Source organism: Bidens hawaiensis, unplaced genomic scaffold (genome assembly GCF_021521415.1).
Source record: "Bidens hawaiensis isolate Kalapana, Puna unplaced genomic scaffold, B.hawaiensis_p1.1 tig00023989_1, whole genome shotgun sequence".
In the NCBI taxonomy this organism is placed as follows: domain Eukaryota; kingdom Viridiplantae; phylum Streptophyta; class Magnoliopsida; order Asterales; family Asteraceae; genus Bidens; species Bidens hawaiensis.
The window spans coordinates 106,915-128,335 of NW_027505041.1; the positions used below are offsets into that span (position 1 = coordinate 106,915).

Here is a 21,421-nt window from a genome sequence, read left to right on the forward strand (position 1 = left end):
CCAAAGGGCCATCAAGAATATATCTCCCGGATAAGAAAGCCGACTGATGTTCTGAGACAATCTTATTCATAACCGTTTTGAGTCGATTCACTAACACCTTCGACACAGTCTTTAAAATACAACCAATGAGACTTATCGGTCTAAAATCCCCCAAAGAAGACGGATTGTTTACCTTAGGAATTAAGGTGATAAAAGACGAACCAACCCCCGAGCAAAAACTTTTAACCTTATGAAAATGATCAAGAATATCCACAAAATCCTTCTCGAACAACTCCCAATAAAACCGAATGAACCTAAAATTAAAACCATCCGGCCCAGGAGCTTTGTCACCACCGCAATCAAAAACCGCCTTCTTGATCTCATGCACGGAAAAATCACTGATCAAAAAATCCGCCTCCACCGAAGACAAGACCGAAAACCCATATCCAATCAACCGAGGCCGATGTGTAATAGATTCTTTAAACTTACCAGCAAAGAATCGCAAAACTTCCTTTTTAATGAGAACCGGGTTTGTTTCCCACGCCCCATTCACTTCCAAACCCGGAAAATAATTTGAAGCTTTACGTTTATTAATAAAACCGTGAAAAAATCGAGAATTTTACCAATTTTGGAAAAGTAGATAACACATATTAAAATTAGTTTTGAAATCCCTTAACAATGATCTGATTGAACTTCCTAAAATTGTGTATAATCAAACGTAAGTTTCGATTACTATTTTATTATTGTTATTATTATTTGTAATCTAATTAAAACTTAGATAGATACATGCCATTTTATGAAATTATAATCAAAATCAACTAATTTCATCAATCTTATCGGATTAGGTTCATGTTTTAACAGTTTATTAGGATTAACGGTTATTAGGTTTGAGGCTAACAATTATTTATTTTATTTTACCGGTAACTTATTATTTTACCGAGAACCATCCCATTGATTGAAAACTCAAGCGTTGACTAAGAACTCATCCTACCACCATGAACTTCCTTAATGATTCGTTTTGTTAAAACTTAAATTACATTAAATGTTTTACAAAACTAAAAAGGCTTAATTTGAATGAACTTTTGATGTATTACTTCTGCCCAAAGGTGATGTGTTACATTTACCATATCATTCAAGTCTGAGTGAAAGCTTTTGTTAGTTTTTGCCTAACATGATACAAATGTTCCTCTTCTGCCCAAAGGTGATGTGCTACATTTTTATCTAGCAAAACTAGCTCGTGCATAATTAAAATAATTGTCTCACTTCTGTCCAAAGGTGATGTGTTACAATTGTTTTGCACACATACTTAAATAAATTTTAATTCTGCCCAAAGGTGATTTATTTTTGTTCAAGTAGAACTTTTAATTATAGTCTATTAGTTTTATGTTAATAATAGACATATCACATCTTCAATAAAATATCATGATCCTCACATTAATGATCCTTCATTAATCTAATGATTATAAATTTTAATATGTATTATCTTAATATCCCATAACATTACTCACTATAATTTTTTTCTATAAATAGCTATCTCATCCAAATCATTCACTCTAACCTTAAAAGACAATTGACTTTTGTCTCATAAAGAGTTTTAATAACATTTAGCTCTTCTCAATTTTAATTATCCATTAAGACATGATATGATTATCCTACTGCTCTTTCTAATAAAAATTATTCCATTGAAAACTAGAGCCTAACAAATGGAATGAGTCAATCATAATGTCTATTACGATAATGATAATCAAGAACTTATATAAATAAATGTTATCACTAGAGTTATTATAGATTTAGTTTTTCCTAAGACTAATCAAAATAACTCCCAAGATTCATGCACTCCTTAAAAGTTCTAACTATAAGGTTAGATGGTATTATTGAATATATCATAATGTACAATCATGACCCATAAAATTAAGGGCTCACACATGATATTAAGTACAATATTCTAGTACATTGCATACTCAAATTTTCAATAGTACAATTTGATGTATTAAAAATCAACTATAATACTCAGAAGTACCAAAGGAAAATGAGTGTGTTGATCAGCAACATATGTACAAGAAAAGAAGCATCCGGTACTGGAAAATAAGATGTTATTCAACTCACTACCACTAAAACCTAAAAGAGGATTATTCTAAGGTTCATAGGCAAAATACAAGTATTACTTCCAGCTTTAAGTTCTTTAAAGAGAAGTCTCATTGCAAAAATATGCCATTATATTAGGCATAGGCATTACAAGATTATCCATAATTCGAAATAACAACTGGCTAAAATTGATAGTTATATATTAATGATATTTAAGTCTGCTAACCTAATATTCTCATTAACACATAATTGGTTGATTCTAGTTCTATATGTTTACCCAAAAATCAACAAATAACTAACATGAGTGTTAGTGACAAATTTAAATGTTAAGGTTATTAGAACCATGATAAACTATCTTTTAATTACACTTTATGATACCTTAAATATTCTGGAGATTAATCAGAATTTAGTATCAATACTTAAGCTACATTATGACAGCTATAAGGTTTGCATAGCCAATATAAAGTCACTATTACATTAAACTCTCATATGATTTGTTATCAATATTTGGATTGAAACATTTATAAAATACAACTAGATGATACTATATATTTTCACAACTTTTGTTATCATGCAAATAAAAATGTAACAAAAGACAAATGAGACATACAAAATTCATCCATTAAAACCAAATTTCATGAGAAATCATGACATGGTTAATGCGGGTAATTTTTCATATAATCTCATTCTCAGTTATTTTAAATCATGTGTTAGATGCCCTAAACATTGTTTGGCTTATGAAATAAGTATGGATCCACCATAATTTATATTTCACTTACATTAGTGGAACTTATTCACACAGAATATTCAGACATAATTATTTTATCATTTAAAAAGCTATTTACTTGTATCTAGTCTGTCTTCTATCATTCATGGTCTTAAAGAGATCCCTTCATATATAGTTAATATGATTTCTTCTAAATATGTCCCTAAGTTTCTTATGACACATAAAGGAAATCAAATTAAGTCTAACGTATGTATGATAAATTCCCACATCACGTACATCATTGAAGCTTCTCATGTAGTTTTCCTACAGATAACGAACATTAGTGGGAGCCTTAAGTGTCTCAATCATAACTTACAAGATTTGCAAGAGGTGGGGGAGTGAAAACTTGATATATCTCAATTGCACCTCTTGTACAAGACACTGCTCCATCACAACACTATTTTATCCAAACTTATTTCTTTAGAATTTACTACTACTACTCTTACAAAAGTTTCATTGTTGCTTAAACGTGGGCATATTCAGATTTCTTAATAAACTAATCCTCACCAAGAGAAACTACAATTTATATTATTAATTTGTTTCTCTATTAGAATATATTGGTCTTTAAATATTGACCCTAAGCATGAAAATTTCCTAAAGGCTTCTAAGGTCAGTGAAAGCAGTAAAAGTCTTTACAATGACTTGTAAGAAGTACAAGAGGAGGGGAAGAGAGTCATTAAATTTTACTCCATATTTAAACTCCAATTACACCTCTTGTACACCATACTGCACCAACTCTTATATATTTAGAATCCACAAACTGATAGCAACCTAACCAAGAGCTAATCCATAAAAAAGAGACTTTTAAAATTACCCAATAATCAACTCAGGAGGCCATCTAGGTTTTAAAACCTACTAACATTGATGATTATGTAACCTCCCTAACTAAAGTTGAAATGGATGTTGGAAAGTTTAATGATCCTACCCCTTATAATTAAACCATAGCATCAATCATAATTGACTCCATAAGTCAGGATAACGTTTTGAGATTTGGTTGAATCACCTTAGAGTGTTCATAACTAAACTAAATCCCAATACGAAACGTTAAGAAAATAAGAAGCACGATTGATTGTTAAAGGTTATATTCAAGGATAAACCAATTATCAAAGAATCTTCTTACCTATATTACAAGATTTCTTTAAGGATCATTATTGTTCCAGTAGCTTACAATAGTTAAGAGCTACATTAGATGAACATTAAAACCACTTTCCCTAACAATCGGCTTACATATTTATATGTTTATAAAACAACCTAAAAGTTATAAACTGAAGGTCAAAGAACATTTAGTTTATAAGTCAATAAAATCCATATATGGGTTAATGCAAACATCAAAATATGATGAAATATTTATACAATTATTTTCATCAAAAACAAGTGGATTAATGTACCTACCTCAAGATGAATGGGAGCAACTAAAAACAAACTTGTCCTTTTATAGATGATATTCTTCTGACAAGTATATGTTATATGAGTCAAAGCATTTTCACACATACTTTGATATTATAGATCTCAGAGATATTCCTTACACATGTAACAAATAGTATTGCTCCACTTTAGAGGATAATATGAACACATAGATTATTTCCTTATGCTTCATTAAGTAGAAGCCTTATATAAGTTCAAGTCTATACTCGTTTAGATATTACTCAAAATTGCAACACACTAGATATGTCTAGATTAATGTGAAGCATCTAAAAGAGTACTAAAATATCTTTAAAAGAAACGAAAGACTTAATTTAAAAGAAGAAATGAGAATTTAAACCGGTAGATTACTCTAAACTTTGTCATATTCAAAGATAAGAAAATGTAATTTTCGGAATATATTCTTATGTCAGTAGACAAATCTATCTCATGGAGGAGTCATAATGAACTGATAACAACAACCTAAGTCATAACGATATAATATGTTGATTAATTACAACGTTGTTGTCAATAAATGTTGTTGAACATTTATTAGTGGACTCGTAAATTTTTATTAAACTCCATATAAATTATATATTGAAGACTAATTGTGATAACGTCAGCTACCATGTTTTCTCAAACAGTAACAGTTTGAGAGGTGCTGTATTAAATTTTGATATGAAATTAATTATTCGTTTATGAACGAATTGAGGAAACAAAATTTTCGTATCGAATACATTCATGATATGCTTAAGGATCCGATAAATAAAAGTCTCACCCATAAATATTATGAAAGCGCTTATAAGAATGACGGGTTATTGATGACTATGCGCAACTGCATATCATACTATGAATAATTAACTATTAAATTTTCTCATCAGTTTTGATTTGTATGTCTCTTAATATGTTCTGCATGCATAATGACATATAGACAAATTATTATACAAATCAAACGTTTGAAGGGCTTACTTGAAAATTTTGATCATAACTACTTAGGTTTTAAATAAGGACTGCAGTATGATTAATGGGGGTCTTGAGCTGATGTTCAATTCAATGACTGTATTTCTCTGCTCTAGTTTAAGTTTAAAGCTAAAATGAGTGTTAACTCCTGATCATGCTTATCTAATACTCATAATAAATTATTACTCGGCCAAGTGGGAGAATGTAAGATTATATATATAATTATATATACTTATATATGGCTATTATAATCATTTATATTATAATAGATCAAAATATTAATTATACCTTATTATATATTAGTTTGGTAATTGTTGATGGGCCATATTACCTATAATTAACTAATAAAGGGTTTTCCCTTGGATGTATATATAGAGAGATAAAGATCATCACCATAACCTAATCACACACACATAACAATTTTGTGTGCCTCCTCTCTCATAAAACCGGGTTCCTCTCAAGAACCCTAACACCATCCTTAACTATATATCCTAAAGGGGAACTCGATCAAGATGACAAACATGTCGACTACATCATATCCTACTGCGGTTACTACTCTCCATGCTGTAACAGGTTCATAGGTTTAATATTTATTATGTTTTTAATTGCTTACATGAAGAACTGATCAACATCAAATACAAATGAAATTAACGTGAAAATCAAGTACACTAATTATATATACAAGTAAAATAATTATGTAATTAAATCATAAAGTAATTATCAAAGAATAATTACTTAAACCAGTAAAGTAAAATTAATAACTTTATATATATCACGCAACTCTTAACTATAATCCTAATTTACCACCAAACTAATTATAGAACCATCTCACATCTTAAAACTAACCACTTACGTATTTTCATTTACACTTTTATCAAAGACATAACTTTAACGCAAACTTTAACGCCCACAGAATCCATAAATTCGGTAACCAAGTGCATAACACGTGGACGTCAAAACCCACTCCCGTTAATATTATTCCATAAACTCACAAAACCCATCACCCAAATTTCACATCCTCATCCACCACCACCTCCGCCGCACGCCGCCATGTCAAAACCCACAACTCCGGTGACCTTTTTACTAATTATAACATGCATGTTGGTTTTGGTTTCATCACAGTCTTTGATTCCGCCCAAGTATGATGGGTTCGTGTACAAGAAACGGGCGGCGTCTACGGCAACTGTTTTTATTGAGGCGTACTTTGACCCGGTGTGTCCCGACAGCCGGGATTCGTGGCCTCCGCTTAAACAAGCGGTGGATTATTATGGGTCTGGACTTGTTTCTCTCATTGTTCATCCGTTCCCGTTACCGTTAGTATTCTCTCTCTGTTTTATCAGCGGATGTTTCTGGAAAACAAAAACTGTTTGGTAAACCTTTGGTTTAAAGCTTGAAAAGGGCTTCAAATTAAAACTTTTCAGAAATACATAAACAAATAAGCAGTTTTATTATTCGGTGGTGCCCGGTTGGGTTTTGGTCGCAATTGCGGCGGCTTGTTGGTGTTTTTGTTTTTGACGGTTCTAGCATCTTGCTAGTTTTATTTATATATAAAATTTTGTTGACCGTTAAAAAAAAGTTTTATTATTCGGTGTTTCTTATGGACCGGTGATTAGACATGTCGTTCTTTATTGTTTGGACCGATAGACTGAATATTATCTTAAAAAGTAATTTATTTTATTTTTTTGGAAAACTTTTTTAATTAATTTTTTGTTCATGTGTCATGAGTTGGTTCGGTAATAAAGACAAAACTGTGTTTAAGTCATTGTTGTATAATTTATACCATATATAATCTATATACTATATAGATCAAATACATTTTATTCTTAACATGAAAACGGTGAGAATCAATTTGTTGTTATAATTAGGTTTATTTTTATAGGTGTTTGCTGCTATTTTTTGTTCATATTTGCTAATTTTCGATTATGAAATGTTATAAGTATTTGTTTATTTATATTTTGTTGTTATTATTAGATGTTTTCTTTTGCTGTTATAAGTATTTCTTGGTATATGCTGTTATTATTTTGTTCTTGATTTTGATTCTTTTGTTGTAGTTTTTAGGTTCTTTCTTTGTTATTATAAATCATTGTTTATGTAGATTGGTGTTGTAGTTGGTATTGTTCCTTACGTTCGCATTTTTAAATAAATTGGCATTATTTCCTACATACTCATGTTAAGATCAAAATGTACATAACCTTCCCCATATATATAATATAGGAGTGAGGGAACTCTTAAATTTTAAGTGGTATCACTCTTGTTGTATTTAGTACAAGTTACAATGCATATAAATTTAAGAATGTCGGGGTAAAATAGTCTTTGCGTATTTCAAAATAATATACAATAATGGTCCTTCAACTTCAATCAAGTTTTGTTAATATATTAAATAGTTACACATTTCCCCCTAATTATAAACCACCTACCTCGCGACTTTTTAACGGTCGTAACTTTTTCACACGTTAATATTTTTTCAAAAAAAAAATACACCATAAAAACGACCATTTTGTTCTCTTTAATTTGAGTATAGTTTGCTATAGTTTATTAATTTTTAAAAAACTATGTTACGTGATCAGTTATTACCGACAACGGGTCGGGCAGGTTCGGCTAATGGTGTTGGAAAGGATTAGGGCTGGAACAGATTAATACAAAAAGGGTTAATTTAGTTCATGTCGGGATGAGTTTAGATCGAAAGGGTACATGTCAAAATGGGCTTCGGGTTAAAACGTTTTTGGGTCGAAACAGGTCCGTCAAAACGGACTGGGTTTTGAAATTACTGTGCATTTCATCTTTGCTTCTTGCTTGTCGCCACCAGTTACGCGCGTTCAAGCATCAGTTACGTGGATGACATTGTTTATACATGCCGGGTTGCTCGCATATAGGCATTATGTGGCGCGTTTATTGGCACTGGTTACACGTCCGAAGCCATGTTAAATGCATATCACCTTCGGCTTACGCACATACCGTTGCGAGGTTACAAACATATTAACACCGGTTGCGTTTGTGCATACACTGCTGCATCGCGCGGACAACTGACTAGTTTATTAAATGTGTGACGTAGTTTCTCGAAAACACGTATTTTCTAAACGAAAATTAAGATTACACGTGAAAGAGTAGTTTAGATGAGACTACACGTGCTTGACATAGTTTTTATTTGTATTTTTATTTTTAATGTTTAGCTTATAAAATTTAGGAACACGCCATTTGAATAAAACAAAGTTTTATCAAACGCGTGTACCCCACATACCTGCATAAGATTAACGCATGTTTTTTTGAGTTAGACATGTTTGGGATTGAGTTTGAAAAATATTTATTGATTTTTTTTAAAACTATTTTAAAAAGTCATGAGGATGTGTGCCTTTCTAAAAACAGTTTTTAACCTTTCAAAAAGACTAAAATAAGAGTCTTTTGTGTGTCAAACTATATTTTAACTTATTGACTTTTTTTGAAAAAACCTAATAATTAAGTTGTTTTCAAACTCAATCTTAAACATGCTCTTAAACGATAAATGAGTTGCCCCCGATTTACAAATTACAACTCTCTCTTCTAAGTGAGAAGGAACATATTGTATGTCGAATTCGGTTAATACTATACTTTTAGTGGCTGTATAATTAAACACTCATGGAGTCATGGCCTTGATATTCATATCATCCAAATTTTGATTGGAAAATAAAACATACAATACATAGAGTACATGTTTAATCAAGAAGTAGCACATACGACACAGGTTGACCTCACCTTGCACTTCTAGTAGACCAAACACCAAAGTATCAACTTTCTTCTAAAGATACTTTTGTAAAGCCTTCCAAGTAACACAAGAAAGTTAGTTGTGTTACTTTATAAAGCATGTTATTATGCTGATATTACAACACTTTACGCAACTTTATAAAGCAGATGGATTTGGTGGTTTATAGCGTCTTTTTTCTTGATTACTTTTCGAATATGTGGTAACTTAAGGTTATATTCCCCTTTATTTGAGTCATTAGGATTACACGTTATATTATATCGTTTAAACTATTTTATACACTGTAATGTTACACTACGTTTTATGTGTTAGATATCATGACAACGCTTTCATTACTTCCCGAGCTTTGCATATCGTTAATGAGTTAAATACTTCAGCGACGTACCGTTTGTTGGAAGCTTTTTTTAACAATCAGGTTACAACCAATAACTTCATTTAGTTTTTAATTTTTTTATTTTGATCGATTATAACACATGTTTGTTGACCGACAAACAAACAGGAGCGCTTTTACAATGCACAAACCTTAAACATGTCTCGAGTAGCGGCTCTTGATCAAGTTATCAGGTTCGCATCAAGCACTCTTGGGAACTCCATGCAATCAGCGATTAAGTCTGGATTCAGAGACTCAAAGACGAACATCAAAACTCGCGTTTCATTCAAGGTAAAGTCAAGAATCCCTGATTTGTGAGGTTTACATTGTGCATAACATGTAGTACAACAATCCTTTTTTTGTTTTTGCAGTACGGGTGTTCGAGAGGGGTGTATGGCACGCCATTTTTCTTTGTTAACGGGTTTTTGTTACCCGTTAGTGATGACGCGATTGACTATGACAGATGGAGGAAAATCATTGACCCGCTTGTTAGCAAACAACGTCACCGTGTCTCTTCTGATTAAGGAACCATGTTTTATATCGTTGTTTCTTTTAAAAATTATGTTCGTGGTCGGTTTATATGAATAAAACATCTATGACATGAACACATCTAATTGACCTATAAATCTCATCTTGATTGCGATATATGTAGTGTAAGAACAATATATAATAACATATATTCATAGAGTTTGGATCAAATACAAATGAAGTTAACGTGTTAAACATGAGAATCAAGTAGAGTAATTATATATTCAAGTAGAGTAAAGAGTAATTATGTAATTACTCTATGATGTAATTACATAATTACCCTACTTGTATATATAATTATTCTATTTGGTTCTCACGTTTAACACGTTAATTTCATTTGTACGTTAACATTCCCCTATATTTATATATGGTCATTATAATCATTTATATTATAATAGATCAAAATATTAACTATACCTTATTATATATTAGTTTGGTAATTGTTGATGGGTCATATTACCTATAATTAACTAATAAAGGGTTTCCCCTTGGGTGTATATAAAGAGAGATAAATATTAACATCATAACCTAATCACACACACATAACAATTTTGTGTGCCTCCTCTCTCATAAAACCGGGTTACTCTCAAGAACCCTAACACCATCATCAACTATACATCCTAAAGGGGAACTCGACCAAGATGACAAACATGTCGACTATCTCATACTCTGGTCCGATTACTATTCTCCATGCTGTAATAGGTTCATAGGTTTAATATTTATCATGTTTTATATTACTTACATGAAGAACTGATCAACATATTGACGATTGAACTATTTATTGCATTTAAACATGATTTACACATTAGACTTTCATTGAAACGTTTCATCTAGCATGTGGGGTGCATATTGAATCTTGCAAAATAATTAAACAAATATTGGTTACTTCATGCTATGTAGTTGAATTCTAAATCGAAAGTCTAAAAGAAATCGCATGCATGCATTGTGGGATCACGATCTGAATTCAGCCCCAAAGTACTATGAATTGTCTTCAAGAATTCGAAATGGTACCTCAATTGATCGGTCTTGGTCTTACACTAAAAAACTGAACCTGACGTAGACCAATACTCGAAGGTTTGGGTGACATCGGTTCGGTTTACCCCATTTGGGATATCTTATTTTGGAATCCGTACACTTCATGTCCCCATTATCAACAAAAGGTTGTCCTTGTGACATTAAAACTTCATTTTCTTTTTAGCTGTAACACACGTTTTGATATTTTAATTCATTCGCTAAAAAGTAGTGATTACATTAAAAATTGAAGGCAAGCGGATAAAATGTTGCGCTAAAACTTCATTTTCTTCGGCTGTAATACACTAATCGACATTTTAATTCATTTATTAAAGAGTAGTGTTTACATCAAAATGGAGGGAAAATTGGCAAAATGTTGCGATGCTAGTCCTTTTTAAATAGCAAACCCAAGTGGCTTGAACATTATATTCGTAGATCTAATACTATTCATAAGTCATGACCTCTTTGACATGACTAAGGAGCTCAATGGCCTTTGCTATAATGAACAAAGTTTAATGATGATAATTTATTTAGGTACCAAGACAAAAAGATCGAAAAGGCTTGTGCTTCCTTTGTTGAAACAAGGACAAATGATTTGATTAGAGATTTTCTAAGAATTGACTTAGCGAAGTCACCTATTTCATATACCAGAAAAAGAAATGATCTGCCGGGTTCATGATTGATTTCTGAGAATGGATCAGATCACGCTAATGTCAATCCGTTTCCTTCCATTTATATATTCCTATAAAAAGCACTTTTTAATGCAAGTTAGTTATTCACTGCCTTAATCTTCAAGAGTAGTTAACTTGTTTAATCTAATATTTGTGAGAAAACGCATTGTCAAGTGTTTTGACCTTTTCTTTTGTATGTTGCTATCAAACATCATACATGTTTGACTTTAGCAAAAACATAGATCACCTTCAATATACCTTCATCTACACGAAAAACGTTTTCTTTGTTCATTCATCTTCTCCTTCAGTTTCTTCCAAGTCTGCACAGGTAATTATTTGGGGCTTTTTTGAATGATTTCTTAAATAGGGGCTTCGATCATTGCTTTACAATTTCTTGTTGTTTGTCTTCTCTTATATGTTGGTTTTTAATAAAATGAGATATGGGATATATCTGAATTTTATAATCAAATGAAGTGTAATTTGAACAATTGTAGTTCTTTTCATTTTAATTTTAGCATAAACCAAAACTGGATTCAAAGAATGAAAATGTACTTTCCATTCTGAAAAATACAGATGGTTAAGGTGGAAATAACAAGTTGGTTAGTTATCCTATTAATTAGCAAATTACTTAGTCCACAAGTCGATCGCAATTACTTGGAGTCCAAGTCAGTTGGTTAATTAGGAGTCCTGGTTTCCATAAATCAGAGTCATAGTTTAACGAGTCTAGGTTAGCCATATAAACCGTGTTCTGGTTTGCGTTGCAATCAAGTTTTAAGTTAGTTTTCTTGATTAATAAACATTTGGGGGAATTATCCAAATTAATGTGTTCGTATATTATCAATTTGCCACTCGATACATGCCATTCCGTTCCGTTCCAATTCCCTTGCAAGATGAATTCGCTATACAATTTGATTCCTTTCGTAAATATTTTTTCTTTAACTAAAAGAACTTAATTTTGAATTTTACTATCTTCGCTTTGAGTTTCTAATATAAACTTTGCTCCCGCAGCCATGTACGGTACTCTTGTTGCATCTTCATCCTCATCGTCTACTACGCCAACTACTAGAAGATGGGCATATGACGTGTTTTTGAGTTTTCGAGGGGAAGACACTCGAAACAACTTTGTGGATCGTCTCTATGCAGCTCTTGATCAGGCAGGAATATACACGTTTAAGGAAAACGAGAAGCTACAGAGAGGGAAATCCATCCCTGTTGAACTTGTGAAAGCAATTGAAGAGTCAATGGTTTCGGTGGTTGTCTTCTCAAAAAATTATGCAAACTCTTCTTGGTGTTTGGAAGAACTTGTTAAGATCATGGAATGTTCGGATATCCTGGGACAGAGAGTATTACCAGTGTTCTATGGCGTGGACCCATCTGACGTCCGTGCACAAAAAGGAAGTTTCCAAACAGCATTCCAACAATATGACGTGAAGTTGATGAATGATTTTGAGAAAGTGAACAGGTGGAGGGAAGCTTTAAAGACCGCTGCAAATTTAGCTGGATGGGATGTATCTAAAACTGCCAGTGGGTTAGCTCTCTTGCTTTATCGGTTTAATTGCGTTAATACTATCATCACTTTACCAAATCCTTAACTGATTACAGTAGGTGGCATTCTTTATTCAATGAATTGTTGTTTTGTTGATCAACATGCAGGCGTGAAGCAGAATGTATTAAGCAAATTGTAAGAACCATCTTGAGCTATACTGAATCTCACCCAGAAGAAAATCTGATCGGAATGGAATCACGGATCCACCATGTGAAGACATTGCTACTTTAAGGGGGTGATGATGTTTGCTTTATTGGAATTTGGGGAATGGGAGGAATAGGCAAGACAACAATTGCCAGAACTGTGTATCGTCATATCTCGTATGCGTTTGAGGGTAGTAGCTTTCTTGATGATGTTAAGAGACAATGGTTCTGATAAGAGAGGTCTAAAGTTCTTACAAGAGAAGCTTCTGTCAGAAATCTTAATGCAAGAACATTTTCTTGTAAAGGATTATGATGATGGAACGTGTCAGATTCGGAGAAGGCTAAGTCGTAAAAAGGTTCTTGTCGTTCTTGATGATGTTGATAATATTAAGCAACTCCAGTTCTTAGCTGGTGCTCGTGACTGGTTTGGGCCGGGTAGTAGAATTGTTATTACAACTAGAGACGAGCATTTGTTATGTTATGCACAAGAAAAATATGCACCTGAATTGTTGGAAGAAATCGAAGCAATGAAGCTTTTTAATAGATATGCATTTATGGAGAACACTCCTCCAAAAAAGTTTGAGGAACTATCACGTATTGTAGTAAATCATACAGGCCACCTTCCTTTGGCCCTCAAAGTTTTAGGCTCTCATTTTTGTAGTAGAAATTTGGATTTCTGGCAAAGTGCATTGAAAGTTTTGGCCAAAATACCACATAATGAGATCAATGGAGTTCTAAAGCTAAGTTATGATGGATTGAATATCCTTGAAAAGAAAATATTCCTATACATAGCATGTTTCTTCAAAGGTAGAGAAAGACACCATGTCATGAGACTTCTTGATTCCTTGGGTTTTGAAGCTGTCAGTGGAATAACCGTGTTGATTGAAAAATCTCTTTTGAGTATTTCATATGGAGCTCTTCATATGCATGATCTTATTCCGGAGATGGGTCAATGTATTGTTCGTGAAAGCTATCCAAACAACATGGTATGGGTTCCAGAGAGAATCAAAGAAGTAATTGTTAGGATTAAACGCACACACGAAACCGAACACACACACGAAAGCAGTAAACGAACACGAGGATTTAACGTGGTTCGGTCTAAACTGACATACGTCCACGGGTGGCAACTAGGTATATCTTTATTGAGTGACAAAAATTACAAGTACATAATGTTGTTTATATAGAGACTGAACTAGGGTTAGTAAATTATTATGCAAGAAATCTAAACCGGGCCCGGCCGCCCACACCCGTCTCCTCTTTTGACTTCATATAATAAACCGGGCTAACAAGGCCTACGAACCCAACAATCTCCCACTCGGAGGCCTTGAGTACTCTCGTCTGCACTCCTGATTGTACTTCTGTAATCTGAACATTAAACTTCTTCTAGTTGCCACCGCCTTCTCATCAATTAACCTGAAGGCCTGTTGAAGCTCCCCGGAACTCCAACACGTCAGTCACGGCTGAAACTGCCCCTGACCCATTCTCTGTCCCTACCGGCTCCCACTGTAACGAACTACCGGATCCTGAGATAACCTGAGAACAAACACTCTCCATATTCAGCAAGTAATTCATTGGAGAGACTTTTACAGCTGGAATACTGGTTTTCTTAATCCACTGTCGACCTGGAACTGTAACTGAAACACGACCTGTGCTCCCACTGTCACGATGTCCCCCAACTGATTTAACCTTCCTAGCTCGTTCATCCTGAATCTTCACTTTGGCTCTGGGTTTGTTACTTGCAAAACGAACCTTCTTCTGCCCACGAGATTCTGTGAACCGGATTTTGTCTTTCACCAAAACTGGATCCACTCCTTTCGATGACATGCCGACCATATACAATGAACCCATTTTCGTGCCACGAGCAACCACAAGATTCCCTTTGACTACTTTCCACTGCCCATTCCCGAACTTAACATCGTGCCCTTGGTCATCCAACTGCCCAACTGAAATCAAACGTTTCTTCAAACTTGGAATAACCCTCACGTCTTTCAAAGTCCAAGAAGTACCGGCTGAAGTTATCAAATCAACGTCTCCCATACCCGTAACCTCTAAAATATCATCATTCGCTAGTCGAACCTTTCCAAAATCCCCAAATTTAAGATTCTTCATCGTTTCACTACAGTGAGTGGCATGAAACGATGCACCAGAATCCATCACCCAAGCATCAACGCTACTCTCAACACTACAAACCAAAGCCTCATCACTACTGACCCCGTCATCTGTGTCGTCTTCTGTAACGTTCACCTCTTTCTTACCATTCGGACACTGATTCCTGAAGTGTCCTTTCTCTTTACAACCCCAACATTCAATATCCTTACGAGTCTTAGACTGACTCCTCTTCCTGCTCCCACTGCCTCGTTGTTTTCCCCTACCTCTACCTTCTGTGACTAGCATATTGCCTGATGATTCACCTGAACTTCTGCGTCTTGAATCTTCTCCCAGAATCAGATCTCGAATCCCATCGAAAGTAATATTTGTAGACGAACTACAAACTGCAGTCACTGTTTGCGACCAACTGTCGGGCAAAGAGGATAATAACAAGAGGCCTTGAACTTCATCATCAAACTTAATGTCAACTGACACTAAGCGGGACAAGATCGAATTAAGATTATTGATATGAGTTGTAACTGACCCACCCTCTTTCATTCGAGTTGTCACTAGCTCTCTGATAAGATAGACCTTATTCGCTGCCGAAGGCTTCTCATACATGTTGGATAGTGCGTCCATCATACCACGGGCTGTGGTTTCTTTCATGACGTTAAACGCCACATCTTCCGACAACGACAATGTAATACAAGCCCTAGCTTTCTTGTCTAACTTCTTCCAATCTGCTTCTGACAACTTTTCTGGTTTTTCATCCTCAAACACTACATCCAAGTCTTTCTGACAAAGTAGTGCCTCAATCTGCATCTTCCACCAACCGAACTTCTGTCCGTCAAACTTCTGTATCGAAACCTTTCCGTCTTCTGCCATGACAATGACTAAAACGAAAAACTAGATAAAACACAGACAAACACGCAATGGCACGAGCCTGAACTTAACGACTGTTCTACTGAACTCTGTTAAACAATCAACCTATTTAACGCAGCGGAATATTGAACTGAAAATCAGAAACTGAAACTTTAAACTGAAACAATAAACCTGACAAACGCGGTTGGCACTGGTTTTGGTTTTTATTAACGCTTCTTCTAATTGACAACAGTTCTTCAACTAAAACAGGATCTTGATATAACTGTTCTTGACTCGTACTTTGGATAATATGATCTCGACCAAATATTTCGTTGGCAAACTGCCAAAGTCTTTTGTCCCACAAAATTAATTAACTAGGTCAAAAGTGCATATCTTGGTCAGAGTTGTTGTCTCTTGTGTCTTGGCCACGCCACTATTTTTCTTAACAAAAGACAAAACCTTAATATCCAAAATTTGCCTTCTTCCTTGATAACAAGCTTCTGCCCGACTAATAAGACAACTGTCGGCGCTACACGTTGGTGATGCAACAACTAATTGCTTTCAAACAGAACCCAACAATATCGTCGACGACGAGCGCGACGGCCGGCAATTACCCTTCTGCGGCGGCACAAAGAAACGGATGGTAGCACTGGTGGCGGCGGTGAAACCCTAGCAGCAGTTAGCAGTAACGCGGCAGAACCCTAGCTCCGATTCTGTTGCTGCGACGACGAAACCCTAGTGCAATAGGGTGGCGGCGGCGGAAGGTTTGGTGACGACTTGACTGGTTCCCGTGTTCTTCGTGTGATCCAACCTAAGCTCTGATACCACTTGTTAGGATTAAACGCACACACGAAACCGAACACACACACGAAAGCAGCAAACGAACACGAGGATTTAACGTGGTTCGGTCTAAACTGACCTACGTCCACGGGTGGCAACTAGGTATATCTTTATTGAGTGACAAAAATTACAAGTACATAATGTTGTTTATATAGAGACTGAACTAGGGTTAGTAAATTATTATGCAAGAAATCTAAACCGGGCCGGGCCCGCCCACACCCGTCTCCTCTTTTGACTTCATATAATAAACCGGGCCAACAAGGCCTACGAACCCAACAGTAATGACATCAATTAATGTAAGCCATATCTTTAATGCTCAATAGCAACTTAGTTTGCGTTGGGCCATTTTGATCTTTGTTCTGAAATGAAGTTAGTTTTGATTTCCTTACACCTATGTACATGTATATGGGTCTATCATAACATTTGGAGATGTATGCTTTCAAATCCAATAAACTTATTCTTCACATGTCACATGTTTCCTTTGTGTTGGCTTTTTGATAAAACTTTTGGGAGAGAATAATACTTTCTCACATTCGTTATCTCTACACGTAGACATAATGGTCGTAAGAAAGAACATGGTAGGTTCAAATTAATGAATCTTGTAATTTGTTGTTTTTTAAGAGGTTGGAGGCAGTTGAAGCCATAGTGGAGCCTGAGAACATTGATATGCCCATCGCCTATTGTAGCGCAGAACTTTTGAAGAGCATGAAGAAACTGAGGCTGCTTGAAGTTAAAGGGGGGGGGGGGGGGTTCACTTCCAGTGAACCAACTTATTATCCCGAACAGCTAAGATGGCTTAGTTGGCTTAGTTATCCATTTGATTCTTTGAGAATAGCAAGGGATTTAGCCATGCTTGCTGGTCTCAAAATGACAAAAGGTTTGATGAGACAACTACAAATAGAGACAAAGGTATCATTCTTGTTAATCCAAATTGTTTGATGTACTAGTCTTGCATTAACCTTAATGTAGCAAACATCATATATATTTGTCTACCAGGTCATTTTCCCCAACCTCAAGTTCATTAATCTGTATCGCTCGGAGTTGATAAGAGTGTTTCCCAGTGTCTCAGGGTTACCAAACCTTGAGTGGCTAAACTTGTCATTTTGCAATAGTTTGGTGGAGGTTCACGAGTCTATTTTTCTTCATGAAAATATTATTTACTTGAATTTGAGTCACTGTTACAGTCTTGAGATTCTCTCATCCTGTATCAAGATGAAATCTCTACAGAGACTGCTTCTTAATGACTGCCATTGTCTCAAAAGTGTCCCGGAAATCTCCATGAATATGGAGAGGTTGTCAATTTTACATATTCATTGTTGTTACAGCATAATGGAATTACCATCATCAATCAGACTTTTAACCAGCCTTACCACTTTGACCATGGGAAGATCTTTTGGCGTCATCGCATTTGAGCTAGCTGAACATGTTTATCGGAAAAGTATATTACTGAAACTGCTTATTCAGGGTTCCTTGCATTTAAGTTCTTTGAGAGTATTGGATCTTGGAGAGAACCTTCTAGATGACAGCTTCCCCAATAATCTACATAGTGCATGGCCTTACTTAGAAGAGTTTATTCTATACATGAACATGTTCACCCGGCTACCTGCAACCATCTCTCAACTCTCTCATCTAAAATACCTCGACTTGAGGAACTGTGACCGACTCAAAGAATTGCCTGAGCTTCCACCACTTATTCAAAATCTAAAGGCAGATGGTTGCACTTATTTGGAAAAGATTGGAGATATATCAAATACATATAAGTGGTTGTTTAAGATCTCATTCAGTGGCTGCCACAAAATCCTGAACGATGAAGAGAGTCAAAGCCACATTGCTAATATGTTGATGAAATCTTTGGTCCAGGTATCTTCATCATCTTACTTAATTAGTCACTCCTGATAATTACAAAACAACGCTAGTTGTTCAGACTTTTTCTTATGAATGACAACTGACACTCTCTAGTTTTACTCCTAAAATTACACATGTTTGTTCTACACGAGACTTGAACCCTCACTAGTAGGAAAGAAAAAGTCTTATTCAACACCTTGATACTAGTAGTTTAGTATAGTCAAAATTAAATGATTATGTTTGTGGATACAGAAATGTGCTGTTGTGAATCATCGATTAAGTATCCTGGTTCCTGGAAGCAAAATTCCCAACTGGTTCAACAATCAACGGTTGGGAAACAAGATCAAACTTCATGTACCTCACAACCAGGTCTCCAAAATGATAGGGTTGGCCATATGTTGTCGTCTACCATCAAAGAGAATGTCAAGCATTCTTGGAATCAGGTTTGAACCATCGGGTGAGGGGAATTTGATGGCTAATGCAACACGTCTAGGCATAAGTGTAGACTCTGTTTGGGTTGGATACATGCCGATTGATATCATTGGAAATCTTTGTCATGGTTTTTGAACATGAAAATCTTATCATAAGGTTTGAAGAGTATAATTTTGTGGAATGCGGGGTGTGTGTTGTATACAAAGATGATATTAAACCAATGAAAGGAACTGAGTTGTTGGTGTCGGATTACGATGAATTGGGTAGAATGATCATTATGATGCAACTAGTGAGGAATTGCAACATGGAAGATGGTCATTCCCTACTTTTTCCTTCAATTATTGGAAAGTCAATGATAATAACTTAGTTACAGTTGGTATATAATTTAATTATATTAGGTAGTCATTTGTCTCGGACTCTTGAACCAACATAATAATGTGATAACTTTTGAGATGCTTACATTACAATTGTCTTTGTTTAATTTTGTATAATTACATGGGTAATAGTGTTCTTTGAGTCTAAAGTTCGAGCTCGTCTATGATTTATTAATATTTAGGCTTGAGCTTATTAAACAGGCTCCAATTTAAGATTAAGCTCGAGCGCGTTCAAACTTGGGTGAATCCGAGCTCGTATCACGCTGTTGGTGTCCTTAGTTGCAAACAGAAAGAAATTTGGAATTAAGTAATGCACACCGCCTCTTTGTATTGTTGCATGAGTTTGAGCAAGAAGTAGATTAAGCTTATATTAATTAAGTGCGGAAAAAGTTGTGGGCACCTTGTAACCATTACCGATCTAAATGGCAATCGAAAAAATTAATAACTCAATAATGGACCGTGGTTAATACATTTTGGTTTATGACACATGTGATTTAAGTTCATTACCCTAAAAAAAGAGGTCTAACTTTAACTAGGGCTGTCACTTTTATCCGAAACCCAACCTGAGAAAACCCGTACCCGAACCCGAACTAACCCAACCCAAAAAAACTGAACCCGAGAAAAGACTAACCTGAACCCGAACTGCAGTAATTCAGGTTGGTTCTCGGGTTTGATCCATAAGTTTCGGGTCAACCCGAATAAACATTGTTTTTGAAATTAAATATATTTTTAGGTATAATAATCTAGGTCTTAGCCACTAAAGTTATCATAATCTGACCCTAATCAGCTGTTGTCATTCCAACTATTATGGATCAATTGGTTATTGGTAATTTATGTTTTTGTTGTTACTAATAGCAACTGCAATCAAACAACCAAATCATGCCCGACTGAAGACGATTATGGTTCGAGTTAGTTTTACCCTTCTTTTGAATTGTTTTATCAAGTTATGTTGGTTAATTATTTGCATTACGAGCAAAGAAAAATATGTTGTTTTAATTTTAACATTGCAGTTATAATTAATACTCGAAACTTGATTAACCCAACCCGAAAAAACTCGAATTCGAAAAACCCGTGAGAGATTTGGGTTGGATTTCGGGTCAAGGTTTAAAACTTTGAAACGCGAAGAACCCAACCTGAAAACCCAAAACCGAAAAACGAACCCGAAGAACCCCCTAATTTTAACTATGATTTAAGGCTAAAGTTCCGACTATCTTTATAAACTGCAAGTCGAATCTAATCTAACTATCTACCATGAAATCCTACGTGTCACTCTCATGTTGTTCCCCCATTCTCTAGAGCCACCAGATTGCTTGATTTCTAAATGGAGGCTTCTCATGCATTTGACCCAAAATCGTGGGTATAGGTCTTACCAAATCCATATAGTCTTTAAATGGGTTATAGCATCTCATTTATTTGTTAAACTCTTTCACAATCAAACAATAATTTTTGCGGGTTATGTATCTCACCAAACCCGGATAGCCCTTAAACGGGTTATAACATCTCATTTATTTGTGAAATAACCCCTTAATCATCAAAGAAAAATTTTCACGAGTTATGGGTCTTACCAAACCCTAATATCCCTCAAATGGGTTATAAGATCTTATTTATAGGTAAACACTTTCATCATCAAACCCTAATTTAATTTATCTCATTTACATGTTCTCCGTTGCTGGTCTATCATCTCCATCGTTGGTTAACTTCTGATACTACCCATCATCGTCAACTACATCAACGTCCCCTTTTTTATTAGACAAATATTTGTGTTCATTTAAAAAAATCAACATG

The 21,421-nt window shown here is 34.8% G+C and overlaps 1 protein-coding gene and 1 pseudogene across 1 annotated transcript; both read left to right on the forward strand.

The window, feature by feature from the left end:
* The first annotated feature begins 6,204 nt into the window (after positions 1–6,204).
* LOC143610115 (uncharacterized) lies at positions 6,205–9,911 on the forward strand. The gene is made up of 4 exons (XM_077084689.1): positions 6,205–6,504; positions 9,240–9,342; positions 9,427–9,588; positions 9,669–9,911. The coding sequence occupies exons 1-4, from the start codon at positions 6,242–6,244 to the stop codon at positions 9,819–9,821; spliced, it is 681 nt and encodes a 226-aa protein (XP_076940804.1). The 5' UTR covers positions 6,205–6,241; the 3' UTR covers positions 9,822–9,911.
* A 2,606-nt stretch (positions 9,912–12,517) lies between these two features.
* On the forward strand, positions 12,518–18,881 carry LOC143610118 (TMV resistance protein N-like; annotated as a pseudogene).
* Positions 18,882–21,421: the final 2,540 nt, after the last annotated feature.